This window comes from Branchiostoma lanceolatum, chromosome 17, assembly GCF_035083965.1.
Source record: "Branchiostoma lanceolatum isolate klBraLanc5 chromosome 17, klBraLanc5.hap2, whole genome shotgun sequence".
Taxonomy (NCBI): Eukaryota; Metazoa; Chordata; class Leptocardii; order Amphioxiformes; family Branchiostomatidae; genus Branchiostoma; species Branchiostoma lanceolatum.
This window is the reverse complement of record NC_089738.1, coordinates 5,338,089-5,352,892: the sequence shown is the minus strand read 5'-3', so window position 1 is coordinate 5,352,892 and position 14,804 is coordinate 5,338,089. Positions and strand designations below refer to the sequence as shown.

At 40.6% G+C, this 14,804-nt stretch overlaps 1 protein-coding gene across 1 annotated transcript; it reads left to right on the top strand.

Annotated features, from left to right (window-relative positions):
• Window positions 1-1,548: 1,548 nt before the first annotated feature.
• LOC136422869 (methionine--tRNA ligase, mitochondrial-like) lies at window positions 1,549-14,098 on the top strand. The gene is made up of 12 exons (XM_066410778.1): window positions 1,549-1,730; window positions 3,056-3,174; window positions 3,612-3,683; window positions 4,301-4,387; window positions 5,785-5,916; window positions 6,816-6,927; window positions 7,907-8,037; window positions 8,958-9,070; window positions 9,776-9,875; window positions 10,454-10,565; window positions 11,995-12,210; window positions 13,226-14,098. Exons 1-12 carry the CDS (start codon window positions 1,556-1,558, stop codon window positions 13,603-13,605), a joined length of 1,749 nt encoding a protein of 582 aa, XP_066266875.1. The 5' UTR covers window positions 1,549-1,555; the 3' UTR covers window positions 13,606-14,098.
• The last annotated feature ends 706 nt before the right edge of the window (window positions 14,099-14,804 follow it).

Sequence of the window (14,804 nt, the reverse complement as noted above, 5' to 3'; positions counted from 1 at the left end):
GGCCCACAATTTGGGTGTCTTTTTTTCACAAGCGGTTTTAAAACTGCCGCATAAAACGTTCAAGGATGTTATACCAAGGAGGTTAAAACGTCAGCAGGTGAGATTACCTGGTTGTGGGCAAAGAATCTCCTATATCCGAGGTTAAATAGTTATATAGACGTCTATATAATCTCCTTGCTCAAACCGTATACAATACTAGCTCAAACCAAACAAAGGAGGTTACACTCCTTAAATATAATGTAAAAAAGACATAATCTTTTTTCAGCTTTTGATGTTGTATGTATATAGGATACAAACTTCCTCGGTATATGTTACAATCGTTGATGAGTATCAGGCGACGCTGACTTATCAATCATGTCTACCCGTCTAGGCTTACGCGTGTTTCTCAAAATAGACTCATGTATTTTTCACATGTCATTACTATGCTAATGAGCACTGATGCATTATCTTCTATTTTTAGAGGCTAAAATTGTCCTGCAAATCCCGGTGTGAATAATTTAACACGATGAACAGGGGTACCGGACAAAATGGAGATTACAAGATAATCCTGCTAGAGGCTTTTTGCAATGCAGCCTGAACATGTGCAGACAACATCTGAACAGACGTATTGTTTAATCAAGTATACGAGTAACGATATGAGGCCTTTAGAATTATGGTCAAATTAATATCGGTCTCAACTACCGGTAAGCCGTAAAGCACACGTTATGAGCCGAGAAGGGTTTTTATTTCATTTTATTCACATACATTTATCGAGCATTGGACAAGAAGCATATCTGCTTATGATGGTCTTCTGCTCAGAAAATACAGAAAATACAGATGACGGTCAAAGATAACAAAATGAACCAATAATTACAACGAAACATATAACTCAGGTTAACAGCAAATGACATGAAAAACATAAGTCAACATCATAACATAAAAATAAAATTTACTTGCTGTGGCCAAGGAGGTTTAATCAAGCCTCCTTGCTGTGGCCTAACTTCCGATTCCGTATAATTTTGCGCTCCAAAAAAATTGCAGTGCACTGTGAAATGTCGTTCTGTAGCATGAATTACCAAACCAATGACATTATACCAACAGTACGTAGATGGACTTTCAAGCTAGTAGATAGATTGTTAAACGACAGACAGCTACATAAAGCACAACTTTACCTGTCAGGACTACTCTTCTGAGCCAGGTGTTGTTGTTGTTGTTGTTGTTGTTGTCTGTTATGCTTCGGCTGATGGTCTCACTTGCTTTCCATATTCTCTCCTATCTCATGTGCTATATTCAGTCTCTTAATTCTCTTCATTTGTTGCATTTGTCCACCTCGGAATGGTTCTTTTGATATTGAACTCCCCGCTTATTTACCCAGCCCCACTGTGATTGGTCCATTCAGCTGATTCGTTTAACCTTTGAACCCAACATGGCGGCGTCTATGGCATCGAAACTTTCACCAAGGAGGTTTAATCCTCCTTGCTTTCACTATGATGTTGATTTTACGGATTTCAGACCGAAACTATCGCAATTTTAGATCGTAAATAGATTCCCTAGCGTATCAGGGTACAATTCACCGATGGGGATCATACAGCGAGGTATGAGAACAATATTTTTGGCGAGAAGGACCCGATTTCTGTGCGAGGCACGTTGGCTGGTTTGCCCCTCCCCCTACAGACGGGTGCATGGTGGCGGGGAGAGTCAGCAGAAGGAGAGGTTTCTCATCACAACACCGATCTTCTATGTCAACTCTGGTGAGGATGAACAATGACTGGTACAACGAACAGAAAATCTGTACTCCTCTTATAAAACCCTTTCCGTCAAATGTTAAATGTTTTTACTATATAATTTGAGTGCGAAAACGGCCCATTTTCGCTATACTAGTAATGTATCAAACTAGTAAACTATCAAATGAGGAGAAATTGAGACTATGAAACGACTGCACAAGCAAGTTGTTAGCTCTCTGGCTGTGAAGATCTACTCTAGAATTGTTAACTTCTTTATAATTATATGGGGTGCCAACTAAATCTAAGATGTTTGTCCCATATAGCTGTCACAAGTGTAGACGTTCATCTTGAGCACACCTATAGTTTAAGCAGTCGTCAATATTAGTCCCAGAAATTAAGAGAAATACAAGAACAAATAACATTGTTCATACAGATTTGGACCTATCAGGTGGAGACTACTAGTTCATTGTATATTGTGTTTTCTAAAAAAGGTTACTGGGTTCTGTATCTGTATCTGTATCTATATAGCCGGTATAACCGCCATTAGGCGTAACACACCAGCTTCGCAGGCACGCGGCGCGCAGCAGCTGGTCATATTACACCGAACGGTCTGTTACACCTAGTCTTTGCATATCTGACTGCAACCGTTCTTTAAAGCTACTTAGTGAGGAAGCTCCTACAGTACTTGATGACAACGAGTTCCATTCTACTATGGTTCTCGGGAAATACGAATTTTTGAACACGTCAATCCTTGGCTGATAACTCTGGTACTTAAAATCATGACCTTACCCTGGGGAGCAAGTTCCTCTGTTTATTTCGGGCTCGACGGCCCATATTAACAGACAAACAGATACACATCAACAATACATCTAAAATAAGTAATTACAGTGGGCGAGGGCGAACAAGCTTGCAGTAATCTGTAATGTCGCCAGAATGGACTCGACGGAAATGCCTCCGAACGGAGCAGTGCCTTAATGATGTGATTCTCTGACACGAACAGCCGAGTTACGAACGAATGCAACAGCTTCCAACACTTGGCGTCAAATGTATCAACACGCATGTTTACAAAAAGCTCACTGTCTACCTCTGTCAAGCACGAAATTCTGATTGACTCAGATGCTACTAGGTCACACATGGCCACAGTGCCTGACACTCATTTTCTCCCCCTTAGAATGCCACATTTTAACTTAAATTTCTCTAACACTCCACCCCATGGAAGGGGGAACCACACCATCTCCAGCTTGGTTGCTCCACTCCCTCGCAATGCTTCTCTGCAATTTTTCCTAGAATAATACCCTTGTTGTACACTTTTAAGATCTGATGTTTTTTTTCTTTTTTTCCCCTACCACTAGTCCCCCACCTGGGCCACCTGTATTCAGCTGTACTGGCAGACACTGTCCACAGGTGGCAGCAGCTGAAGGGTGCAGGTGGATCTATCTTCTCAACTGGCACAGATGAACATGGCTTAAAGGTCTGGTATAGAATTAGATTTACTTTTCCGGAATTGCTGATCTATGTAATGTTGGGTCAACTTTTGGATCAACTTTTATTTCTACAAATCGCCCGAAACCCGCGTAATTGACAGGACGTCGGCCTTACTTCAGCCGAAAATGCACATTTGAAGCTCGCCAACACGTCGGCCGATCTGAATTTCTTATTTGTGACTAGGGCTTTACCAAGACTCCTCTAATGACAAACCTCGGCAGAACACCTATTCTATTTTTATCCCATCAACTAATCTTTTTATGTGGCAAAAATAAACTTGTAAAATTCATATTCCACTGACATTCAGATGGTACGTAAACAAAATTGCAAGATCAGGCGCTATTTTGTGCTCATTTTAGTATACAACTATGATAACTGTGTAATGTTCCCTGATTTGAAGTATTTTTGTTGCTATGGTTACAGATCCAACAGGCTGCGGTGTCACATGGGAAGGATTCCCTGCAGTTCTGCGATGAAGTGTCTCAACATTTCAGGGTAATGAATTTCTTCTATCTTTTGTGGACATTCCTTTTTTTAGTTTTGAAAAAGAAGAAAATATCTAGGTTTGCTGTAGAAAGATAGAATAAGTACTACTAGTAGTGTGCTTTGTTAAAATATCTGCAAATGGATGCAGTTCATGCATTTCACCTTTTGGTTCAGAGAATTGAAGTCAGTACTTTTGTTAATGTTTATAGTGCATACCTGGTAAACACACCAGGCTTGTACCTAAAAGCGCAAGCTGCGTATCTGACAGATTGACTTGGTCTACTCACACCAGGATAGACCCTTACTCTTTTTCATAAGTGTAATGGGTTCTTTTACATACTTTAGGCGTTGCTATCCTAAAACACGGGAGCTCCATCTCTTGTCCTTATGATCCAAGGGACATGCAAAATTGAAGCTAATTACTCATTCTCCTTTGAGTAAAGTGAGGAAATTCATGTTAAGTGCCTTTCCCAAGGGCACAGTATTGGGGCATGTTAGGGGATTTGAACATTGTTTTCTGGGCCAAACAGCCTACCATTACACCATGCAACATTCAACAATGATGCTTTTATGATGTGCATGTTGTCTACCAATTTCAATGTTGTTTGTCTCCCCACATTGTACAGGATCTGTTCAGTAAGAGCCATGTTGGGCACACAGACTTCATACGAACTACAGAGTCTGGACATAGGAAAGCTGTGGAACACTTCTGGGTAAAGTACTCCCAGTAAAAAATACTGTAATAAATTGATTTCTTAGATATATCTTTGAAAATTAAGAATTGTCACTTTTTTAATGGAATATACTAACATCATTCTGACAATTTTCTAACATTTCAGACAACCTATAAAATAGTATAATAGATTTGTGTATTTACATAATAGTTCTCTATCCAGACTATTTCTTTCCACTTGTAGGGAGATTCTTGACCAAGAAAAAAAAATACAATGCAATTCCAACACATGAGTTCAGGGTCCACAGAAAACGAAATTCCTGCCATTTTTTGTAGTCCTTGATTCTTCTTATGCTTACTTCCCACAGGTTATTTTCTTTGGTTACATATAATGAACTCAGAAAAGGACATGGCTCAAAAAAGGACAATAAATAGTCATGTACCAGAGTTATCAACCAAGGATTGATGTGTTCATAATTTTGTATTTTTGGAGAACCATAGTAGAATAGAACTTGTTCTCATCAAATACTGTGTATAGGAGCACCTCTCTTAGGCCCAATTTACACTTGTCCTTTTAACTGTATTACTAGCTTTTTTCTGGGTGTAAAAAGAAAACTACTGTAGTCTACTACAGAAGTCTACTACAACCTCGGGGGTAGTAGTACTACACTTCGGCAGAGATTCTGCGAAACTTCGGACCGGGTGTAAAGAGAAACTGTAGTACAGAAGTAGTAGACTACGCTTCGAAGGCAACAACCATGTTCGATCTGACGTAATTCGAACTGAACGCGCGTTCCATTTCGGGTCATCTGCGGTCATTCTTAAGTTTTCTCAGTAAAACCGAGCTGTCAGGCCCTTTTCCTTGGTATTTCGCATTAGATAAAACCCCTACCTTTTCACAAATAAAAAACATGCTGAAATTTCCTCCCGCGATTTTTCAAAGGTCACAATAGGTCACTACAGTTTCATGACAATCAAGAACAGTGGGGCGTCCTGCCAGGCTTCCTGTCGTTGAGTGTAAAGTGGACGCGAATCTGAAGTCTACTACAGTAGTAGACTACCATGTGTAGTACTACAGTTTCATTGAACAAGTGTAAATTGGGCCTTAGTAGCTTTAAACAACGCTTGCAGACAGATGTGCAACATTAGGTGTGACAGGTCATTCATTGGAATATAACCAGCTGCTGCCGCGCCCCGTGCCTGCGAAGCTGGTGTGTTACGCTGATCGAAGGGGGGTTATACCAGCTATATAGATAAAGATACAGATAATACAAATTCATTCATCAATCCGATGAAACTTGTTGCATAACAAATACTTAACACTCCAAAATAGACAATGTTTGCCAAGTTATCAATGAAAACACTCATAGCGTGAATTCTTCCACTTATCTGCATAAACTAATTAAAACGACCATGTTTCTCCATGTTCCCCCCCAGAGGAAGTTACAGTCTGCAGGTTATATCTACCAAGGGAAGTATGAAGGCTGGTACTCCACTTCTGATGAAGCCTTCGTACCAGACAACAAAGTCATGGACAGTGTGGACAAGACTACTGGCAAAAATATCAAGGTAAGTGTAGATGCAACGTTTGCAAAAGTATCCTTAGGCTTTTTCTTCAGGTGAGGATGAGTGCCTATCTTTGGCTAGGGTGGTCCTCTTGAATGAAATGTAAAGCTGGAAGAGAGGCACATATTGAATATGTTAAAGAAGCCACAACACTTACCGGAAACAGAAGAGTCTATCTCTGTGTGTATATATGGATCAAACCTTACAGTCTGGTCTCAGGCAGCTTGTATTTTTAAAATACACAAAACTGGTGTGTAATATGTTTAAAGGAGGAGGAACGCCCGCCTCACCTTTTTGTATAAGCTAGTTAATAACCACATCAATATTAATACAGATAGTCTACTGAAACCAGCTCAGGGGCGCACCCGGGGAAGCCACACGCTCAAATTTCAACCACTTTACGCCCGAACAGACTCTTACAAATATTCATACTTCCCCCGCACCATACCCGAGTGGAACGCCCTGCCTGGCGCGGTTGTTACGGCTCCCACCGTTGAGTCTTTCCGCGCCAGGCTGGAGGCCTGCCCGCCTTAGCCTGGGACCTCCTCCCCCCCTACTTTGCCCCTAGGGGGGTTATCTGGGGGTAGTTTAAGTTGAAGTTGAAGTTGAAAGATGTTTCTTTTACTTGATGCCATATGTGAAATAAACAAATAAATAAATAAGAAAGACTTGTATATTTTTGCACTACAGCATAGCTTTACCTAAGCTATAAGGTTTTTTTTTTTTATTCTGTTAAATGAACATGAAATTAATCTTTCTATTACATGTAAGTCATGGAGATCAATACTTTTTTTACTGTATTTTCTCAATTAAAGTACGCACCCCAAATACTAGGAGTAAGGTATAAGACATCCCTGATGAATTACAGAGATGATATTCTGACCAATGATGTCTCTCTGCAGGTTGCCATGGAGACAGGGAGCCAGGTGGAGTGGATGGAGGAGGAGAACTACATGTTCCGTCTGTCGGAGTTTGGGCCCAGGCTGCTGAAATGGCTGGACTCAAATCCCAGAGGTAAAACATAAAATCGTCTCGTGTATTATAATCAGTCAGATCAGTTAAGAACTAATACCTACTTGTACTAAGTATAACTTACACTATAAGAAGGTGGAAGGTCTAAATGCTTTGACCAAGACATGAAGAATCTTGTCCACAGTGTCCCCCTGTTCTCTGTGACCATTTCTTTCAAGTCCCTTGCGTGTGTGTGGTCACATCAGATTATCATGTTACTGTAGACAACTAAGAATTAGATAGTGAGCCACTACAGAGGTATCATCATAACATTTGGTGTAGTTTATTGATATTATTATGTTGAAATTTTCTACAGCAGAAAAAAATACATAACTGCACTTGGAACACCTCTGTCAGTAGACTAATTGAAATTCAAGTACGCCTTAATATCAAGTGTCCTCTTCTCGTGCTCAAAAAGCTTTATCATTTATGTTTACATGAAAAATAATGGACATGAATAGTTACTTTTCTCAATTCCACAAAGGCCCAGAAGTGGAGGAGATTCTGTTTTAGCGTGAAAGTTTATTTGAGTAGGTAAATTATATGATAAAAAAGCGCTGTAGACACATGAAAAAAAATCATGTGTCAACAGTGCTTGCATGGGTCACATACAATGTACATGTAGCCGAAAAAGGTTGAACGATTTGGTCAAGAATTCCAGTTATAAAAACCCAAAGGGGCGAGTACGCCGCTCCCGGGATTCGAACTCACGCCGATCCCAATCCGCACGGCTTGGGAATTCAACACGCTAACCACTAGGCTAAAAGGTCCGGACCAGTTAGACTGGTCAGTTAGTGGAGGTTGATCCCCACTGTTACACAGCGAGTCAAATTCTTTTAGTTAAAGGATTTTTAAAATGTTTTAATTAAGAGTCAGTTTTATAACATTTCCTTTTTTTCCATGTACACTTACCCGGTTCATTGGCCCTTCAACTGTACAGTCATATACATTTGATACCATACCACATGTATTCTCCATGTAGCTGTGTACCCCAGTAAGTACCGGTCACTGGTGCGAGGCTGGCTGGAGGAGGGACTGGAGGATCTGTCCGTGTCCAGACAACGTGACCGTCTCCCCTGGGGGATACCTGTACCTGACGACTCCACGCAAACTGTACGTCTAAACCATGAAATACAGTTGACTCCTCTAGTATCACAGGCTAATAGTATGTTATAGTAAATGACATTACTGTAGATGCAGAAATGTCTGCGGTGGTTTTATATTTGCGGTTTTCGCGGTATTTGTTCGCCACAAACTGAAAACCACAACAAAATTTGTGCCCTCCTACCACCTTGCATGTCTACTATTGTCTCCAACGCAAACTTAAGACCACTGCGAACATTTCATTTTCTCCCTACCGCGAGATTAAAACCAAGTCTGTCGCAAACATAAACTTTAAGGCTTTACAGTACTTTAGGGGTACTCTACAGTACCCTATGGGTCCAGACATCTCATAGGCTAAATTCATTTTTTGGGTTGTACAATCATCTACATGTAAGGCCACACCAATTCAAAAAAATCATGACAGTTAACAGAGTAGTCTGGGGTGAAATCTTGCACCTGACCCTGTTCACTCCCTGAAATTGTGCGCACCAAAGTACAAACTTTCCTCTGAGATTCTGTTTTCCTGTTGATTTTTCGATCTAGCATTTATTTGAAAATTCTGTTAACCAAGAAATTAAGATGGGGTGGCCTAATGACATGTATTTTACATTTATTCATTTATGCAGACAGTATGTACATGCTGTATATATTGAAATCAAAGTGTATAAAGAATTAAAGCAGGGTAACTGTTAAGATATTCTGAAGTTCCTGGCACATTTGAGCAATTGCTGATGTCACGTATCTGTAAAGACACGTGTCAATAAGGTCACGTGTCTGTAACTCTCGCAAGTTAACGTTCCGAAGTGATTGGTCATTATTGATCCTGAAGAAGGCAACAGCGGTCGTTTAAAATTTGATCCGTGAATACCTTAGTGTTGGAAGAAATTTTAGCACTGACTACTATTATGTCCATCCTTTGTTTGCATCAGATCTATGTGTGGCTGGATGCTCTAGTGAACTACCTGACTGTCTGCGGTTACCCTGACAACCACCACGCCCACTGGCCTGCTGACTGCCATGTTGTAGGAAAGGACATTGTCAGGTATGAGAGCCAACATGTGCCTATTCATATTGTACACTAATTAACATCTACTAAATTCCACCAGGGTGCATAATTTCACCACTCTGAAAAAATATGTCCAAACAGATCTCCAACCCAACATCCTCCAGTATAATACCTTTTTGTATATCTAAACTGTGCATACCTGGGGCTGCAGCACTAGAGACCACTCAAACCCACTGTTTTTCAAAGTGGCAGATTTATGTAACCTGGCGGATTGATGTTAATAGAGGTTAAATTTTTACACTCTTAGAACTGGATACAGTAGTCATGTGTCTAATTGAAACAGAAGGGAACAACTACCCTCTTAATTTTCACAATGGAATAACACAATGTAAATATATTTATGTATATATTGCATTAATTATAGTCATTTCTTAAGCGGGTATCTCTCTAGACTTGCGGCACGTTGGCAACCTCGTTTTGACCTAAATTGAATTTGTGTTACCCTTCACTTTAAAATGGGAATATCATGCAAAATGTATGACTAAAAAGGCAACAAAACACACTAAGCGTAAAAAGATTCATCTTTTATCGATGAAATTCATTGAGCGCTCTGTAAAATCGCTTGGTTAAAGTCCAGTGAGATAGGGACTTTAAATTTCAGTGTGCAAAGGCATACAGAGTGCTAGCATTTTCTTTATATAATTATGTACTTGAAAATACATGTCTTCTTTGATATGACAGGTTTCATGCTGTCTACTGGCCAGCGTTCCTGATGGCGGCTGGGTTGGACCCCCCACGGAGTGTGGTCACTCACTCCCATTGGCTGATGGAGAGTCAAAAGGTGCGCAGAAGAGAATCTGTTCTTGGTTTTTGTTTTGAATGGTAGCAGCGCCCCCTAGTAATGTGAAATGGTACTGCACCATTATTTAGTCAAGGCAACTTCTACATGTTGGAGAGTCAAAAGGTGTGCAGAAGAGAATCTGTTCTTGGTTTTTGTTTTGCATGCTAGCAGCGCCCCCTAGTGATGTGAAATGGTACTGCAGCATAACTTAGTCAAGGGAACGTCTACATGTTGCTTCAGCATGGATTGTAAATACCAAGATATTTCCAACTCTACTTCTTAAACATTGTAGTATGGCACTAGTATTACAGCACAATGTTTGATAAAGATGAAAGAGCATCCAGAAAAAGATTCATCTTCAATCAGCTTGAAAATATTATGCTTTAATTTATATTGAATTATACTAATTTAATCAGATAATCAGCACAGATGCTATAATAATGACCTAAATATTATATGTATGATTCTATTCTTTGCCTAAAAGGAAACTTATGTATTTGCACCCACATAAACTAACTTCATGCAATGAAAATGTTGTTCCTTTTTCTTCAAATTTCATTTCTTCTTTTCTTCTTCAGATGTCCAAGAGTAAAGGAAATGTTGTTGACCCGTTTGACAGAATCCAGCGATACTCAGCAGATGGACTACGCTACTTCCTCCTCAAGCATGGGGTGTTAGAGGCAGACGGAGGTTGGTTAGAGAGTGTACTTTCTTATAATTTCTGTGTTCACATTAGAAAAAAAAGATTTTGAAATTGATCCATCATTCCAAAATAGTGTTATTGTTTGTTTGTTTGTTTATTTTATTTAACCAGGGGTAACATATTGCCTGTGATGGCGTTTTTCAATGTGCCCTGGGGTTCAATCCCCACATTCAAACTTAGATACATAAGATAACAAAAATAACACAAACTGTAATTGAATAATGATACAAAGTAAACTTAACTAAATGCTTAGAAATACTAACTTATTACAACTGATTTCAAATAACAAAATGAATGAAACATAAATGTAACATAATGTAACATAGAAAAACAATGGAATAACGTCAGAAAAGAAAGGACTAGAACGGAATTTGCATATCAATGTTTGGCAGAGAGGTAGTGGACATCATATAGTTGTTGAAAATGTGGAAGTGATCTGGCTGATTTGAGATGTTGTGGGAGTGTGTTCCCCCAAGGACGAAAAGGCTCATACATGTATGTTGACTTTGTAATCCTTTGTAATCGTTCCTGTTTTTTGTGGAAGAAAATCCTAACTAATGTGGGTATCTCACTGGACTGTGGCACATTGGTGGCCTCTCTGCAACCTAAATTGGATTGGATTACCCTTGACTTTGTAAATGTAATTTGGATATCATGCAAATAGTACAAATATGACTAAAAAGACAACAAAACACATTAAGCATAAAAAGATGCGTTTTTACTGATGAAATTTGTGAGCGCTCTTTCGATTCTCTCGGCCGCAGCGAGGTTGCCAAAGTGCCACAGCTTCAGTGAGATAGCCGCTTAGCCACAGTCTGATTCTGTTTGGTTTCCATTTGCTTCAATGGTCACTACCACTATTGGAGTAAATGCTCACTTAACAGAGTGGCATTGTGTGGCGCAATCGGTAGGGTGTTTCGCCCACAACCAAGAGGTCCTGGGTTTGAAATCACTGATATACCCCGATGTTGTGCCCTTATTGGGAAAGGCACTTTACACGACTTTCCTCACTTCACTCAGGTGTCCCTAGCTTCGGTTAGGGACGTCCCTCAGATAGGACGTTACATGGTGGTCCCGTGTTTGAGGACAGCCACACCTCGAGTATGTTAAAGAACCCACCGCACTTATCGAGAAGAGTAGGGGTCCTTGCCGGTGCGAGTGGTTCAAAACCTACAGTCCTAAGGCCGCACATGGGTTCGCCCTTAGTAATAGCCTACGGCTAGTTGGGCAACCTGGCTTGTACATGCTGAACCAATAGATAAATAAATAGATACTTAGAACAGAATGGCACGCAGGCTTTTCCATACCTAACTGATTTGTATAGCAACAAGAACTCATAGTAAGAGCATTTCTATTACTGTCACTGGGGCAATTTGTAAATTGTATTTCAGCTCTGAATGTATTTTTTTTCTTCAGATTACTCAGATGAGAAGGTGGTGAAGGTTCTGAATGCAGACCTCGCAGGCAACATAGGAGGGCTGCTGAACCGTTGCCTAGCAACCAGCCTGAACCCCACCCAGACCTTCCCAGCATTCTCAGCTGACATGTTCCCAATGCATCTTGGGAAAAAGAGCAACAGTCTGGCAACAGAAGAAGATTACAAGTTACTAAAGACTTTACAAGAGTTACCAGGTAACGGAATGACTGCATCAACTTGTTACCTCTGTAAAAAATGAAGGTATTGTTTTTGGTGTACCTGTGTGTGTGTGTGTGTGTGTGTGTGTGTGTGTGTGTGTGTGTGTGTGTGTGTGTGTGTGTGTGTGTGTGTGTGTGTGTGTGCCTGAGTGACCCCCTTGCCAAACTGTTGTCTAATGTAGCATTATCGGAGCACATTGGGCATTAATGCTGAATTCCCTCTGCTCCCTTTGGAACAGAGCATTAATGCCAGCATACACCCCTGTCCATAAATCATCATTTATCACCCAGTCTTCTTGGACTGAAGGGGAAGTGGAAACCCTTTCCCCTGGCAGGTGCCAGTGGGGGTGGTCACACCAAATTAACCCTCTGCCCCCTAACTACAGTCCACCCTTGTCAAAACCCCAGTTGTTGCAGGGTGCTAATATATAGGTCAAGCATGACTAGAGGCTGTGGCAGAAAGCACTAATGCTAGAAAGATGCCAACTAATTGGTTCAAGCCTTGGTCCAAGGCATGGCTGCTAGGACATTGAGGGACTGGTATTTGGACAACCATAATAACCATGAAATTACCATGGCAGTGTGCACTAACCAAGCATTAGTGCTGCATATGTATTTCTGGCATTAATGCTACATTAGACAACAGTTTGGCAAGGGGTGTTCCCGAATTTTGTAGGTCTTAGCAAAACACAAGAACTTCTGCATGGATTACATAGGTAGGTCTTTGAAAGTTAAAGATGAAGGACCATTTTGGCCCCCTGGTACGTGACCTTGGTACTTCAGCAGAACTTCCAGTTTTGGTATCTTTTGTGCTAGTTTTGGTTTTGATTTTTTTGTGGCAGATAGCTTGTGATGTAAGGAAGAAGTGGTGTAGGTTTGGGCGGACTAGCAGCTTGTTGAATGTTATTTTGTTGCTTTTGGCACATTTCAGAATTTAGTTGTATTTACACACAAATCCAAGTCGTCTTGCTGTCGTGAGCTTATACAAGTTCTTTTTTTGGACCACTTTCAGGCTCGGTGGATCAACACTATGAAAACTTCCACATCTACAAGGTGTTAGAAGAAACCATGCTATGCGTGAAACAGGCGAACGGTTTTGTACACAGACACAAGCCATGGAAACTCGGCGATTCTCCTCAGGACAGAGAATGGGCGGGGACCGTCCTTCATGTTGCCATGGAAACGCTGAGGGTTTCTGGGATACTTCTACAGCCCGTCATGCCAGATTTGATGAGCAGACTTCTGAGTAGACTAGGAGTTGAGGAAACAGAAAGATCGTGGAGTGATGCTGAGAAAGTCCCGTGTGCGGAAGGCATAGAGGCACCGTATGTAGGAAGAACTCTTGGAGCAGACAAAGGGGTATTGTTTCAAAGACTTCAGAAGAAAAACTGACACACAACTTTTTAATGTACACTGGAGATGGACGTAGAAACGCTGTCAACACATAGAAGTCCAAACAGGCGGAACTCAAGCTGTTATAGTATCCCCATTTTGTATTCCTCAAAGAATTCAGAACGAAAACTAACAGACAATTTTTAATATACTTTGGGACTGGGGCGAATATCAGCACCACGACATAATTCAAAAAGACAGAACTCATCCCCTATCATACCCACATTTTGTAGTCCCTGTTGCGAAAAGGCCGATATCTCGTTAACGAAGCATCACCAATTCCCAAATTTTTGCCATTCTGTAACTTTGGAAACAAGCCGGATTCGTCTAGGGTTTTAGGTCCCTTTGTTTCCTGCTCTTGTTCTTGACCTTGAGGCTTATCACACCACCTAAATATCCGAAATCAATAATGAATAAACTGTTCTAGATATATGCTTTTCTATTTTGAGACATGCTTTACCAGAGGGGCTAGAATAAAAGGTTGAATATGAAACGTTTTTGTCACTTTTTGTCACATTTCAGTTTCACTAAACGTTCCATCAATACATAACGTTGGGTAACATAAATTCTGGATTTTTCCGATAATGGTTGACTGAAATCAATCTAGCAGAACAATAAACCATCCTTTTTTTTCTATTATTCTGTCAGTATCATGTACTATCTTTGCACTAATCATATATATGGTAGATTTTGTCTCTAGTCGTGCTGACACCATAATATTTCAACTTGAAACTACCGTCCGCCGCATGCGCAATGACGGTGCTGTCGGACAGGGGGGCACATTAATTCGGGAGAGAAGATTCGTCTTGAATATCTTACCGCTAATCACATTTTATACAGCAGCTATTCGTTCCATCCTTGGCTTGAGGAGAGTGCTATGGATATAGACGTGTCCAAGTAAAAAAAAATACACGAAAAAACGGCCGTACCGCACGCATCAGGCCTTCGAATTCGGGAAACAACCCGTGTGTTGAGTTGGTAGAACGTCACTCAAAGTTCACCCCCAACGTCATGGAAATTTGTACATTATTCATCGGGGCGTTAGCTGGATGCCGTAGAAATGGTAATACTACTATGTCCATGTGTTTCTGCTTGTGCTAAGAGCAAACTTTGAGGAAAATATTGCCATCAGTCCACTATCACACACAACATTTAGACAAAAAAGTGTTCCTCGCAAACGTTTGTCGTCTGCCGAATAG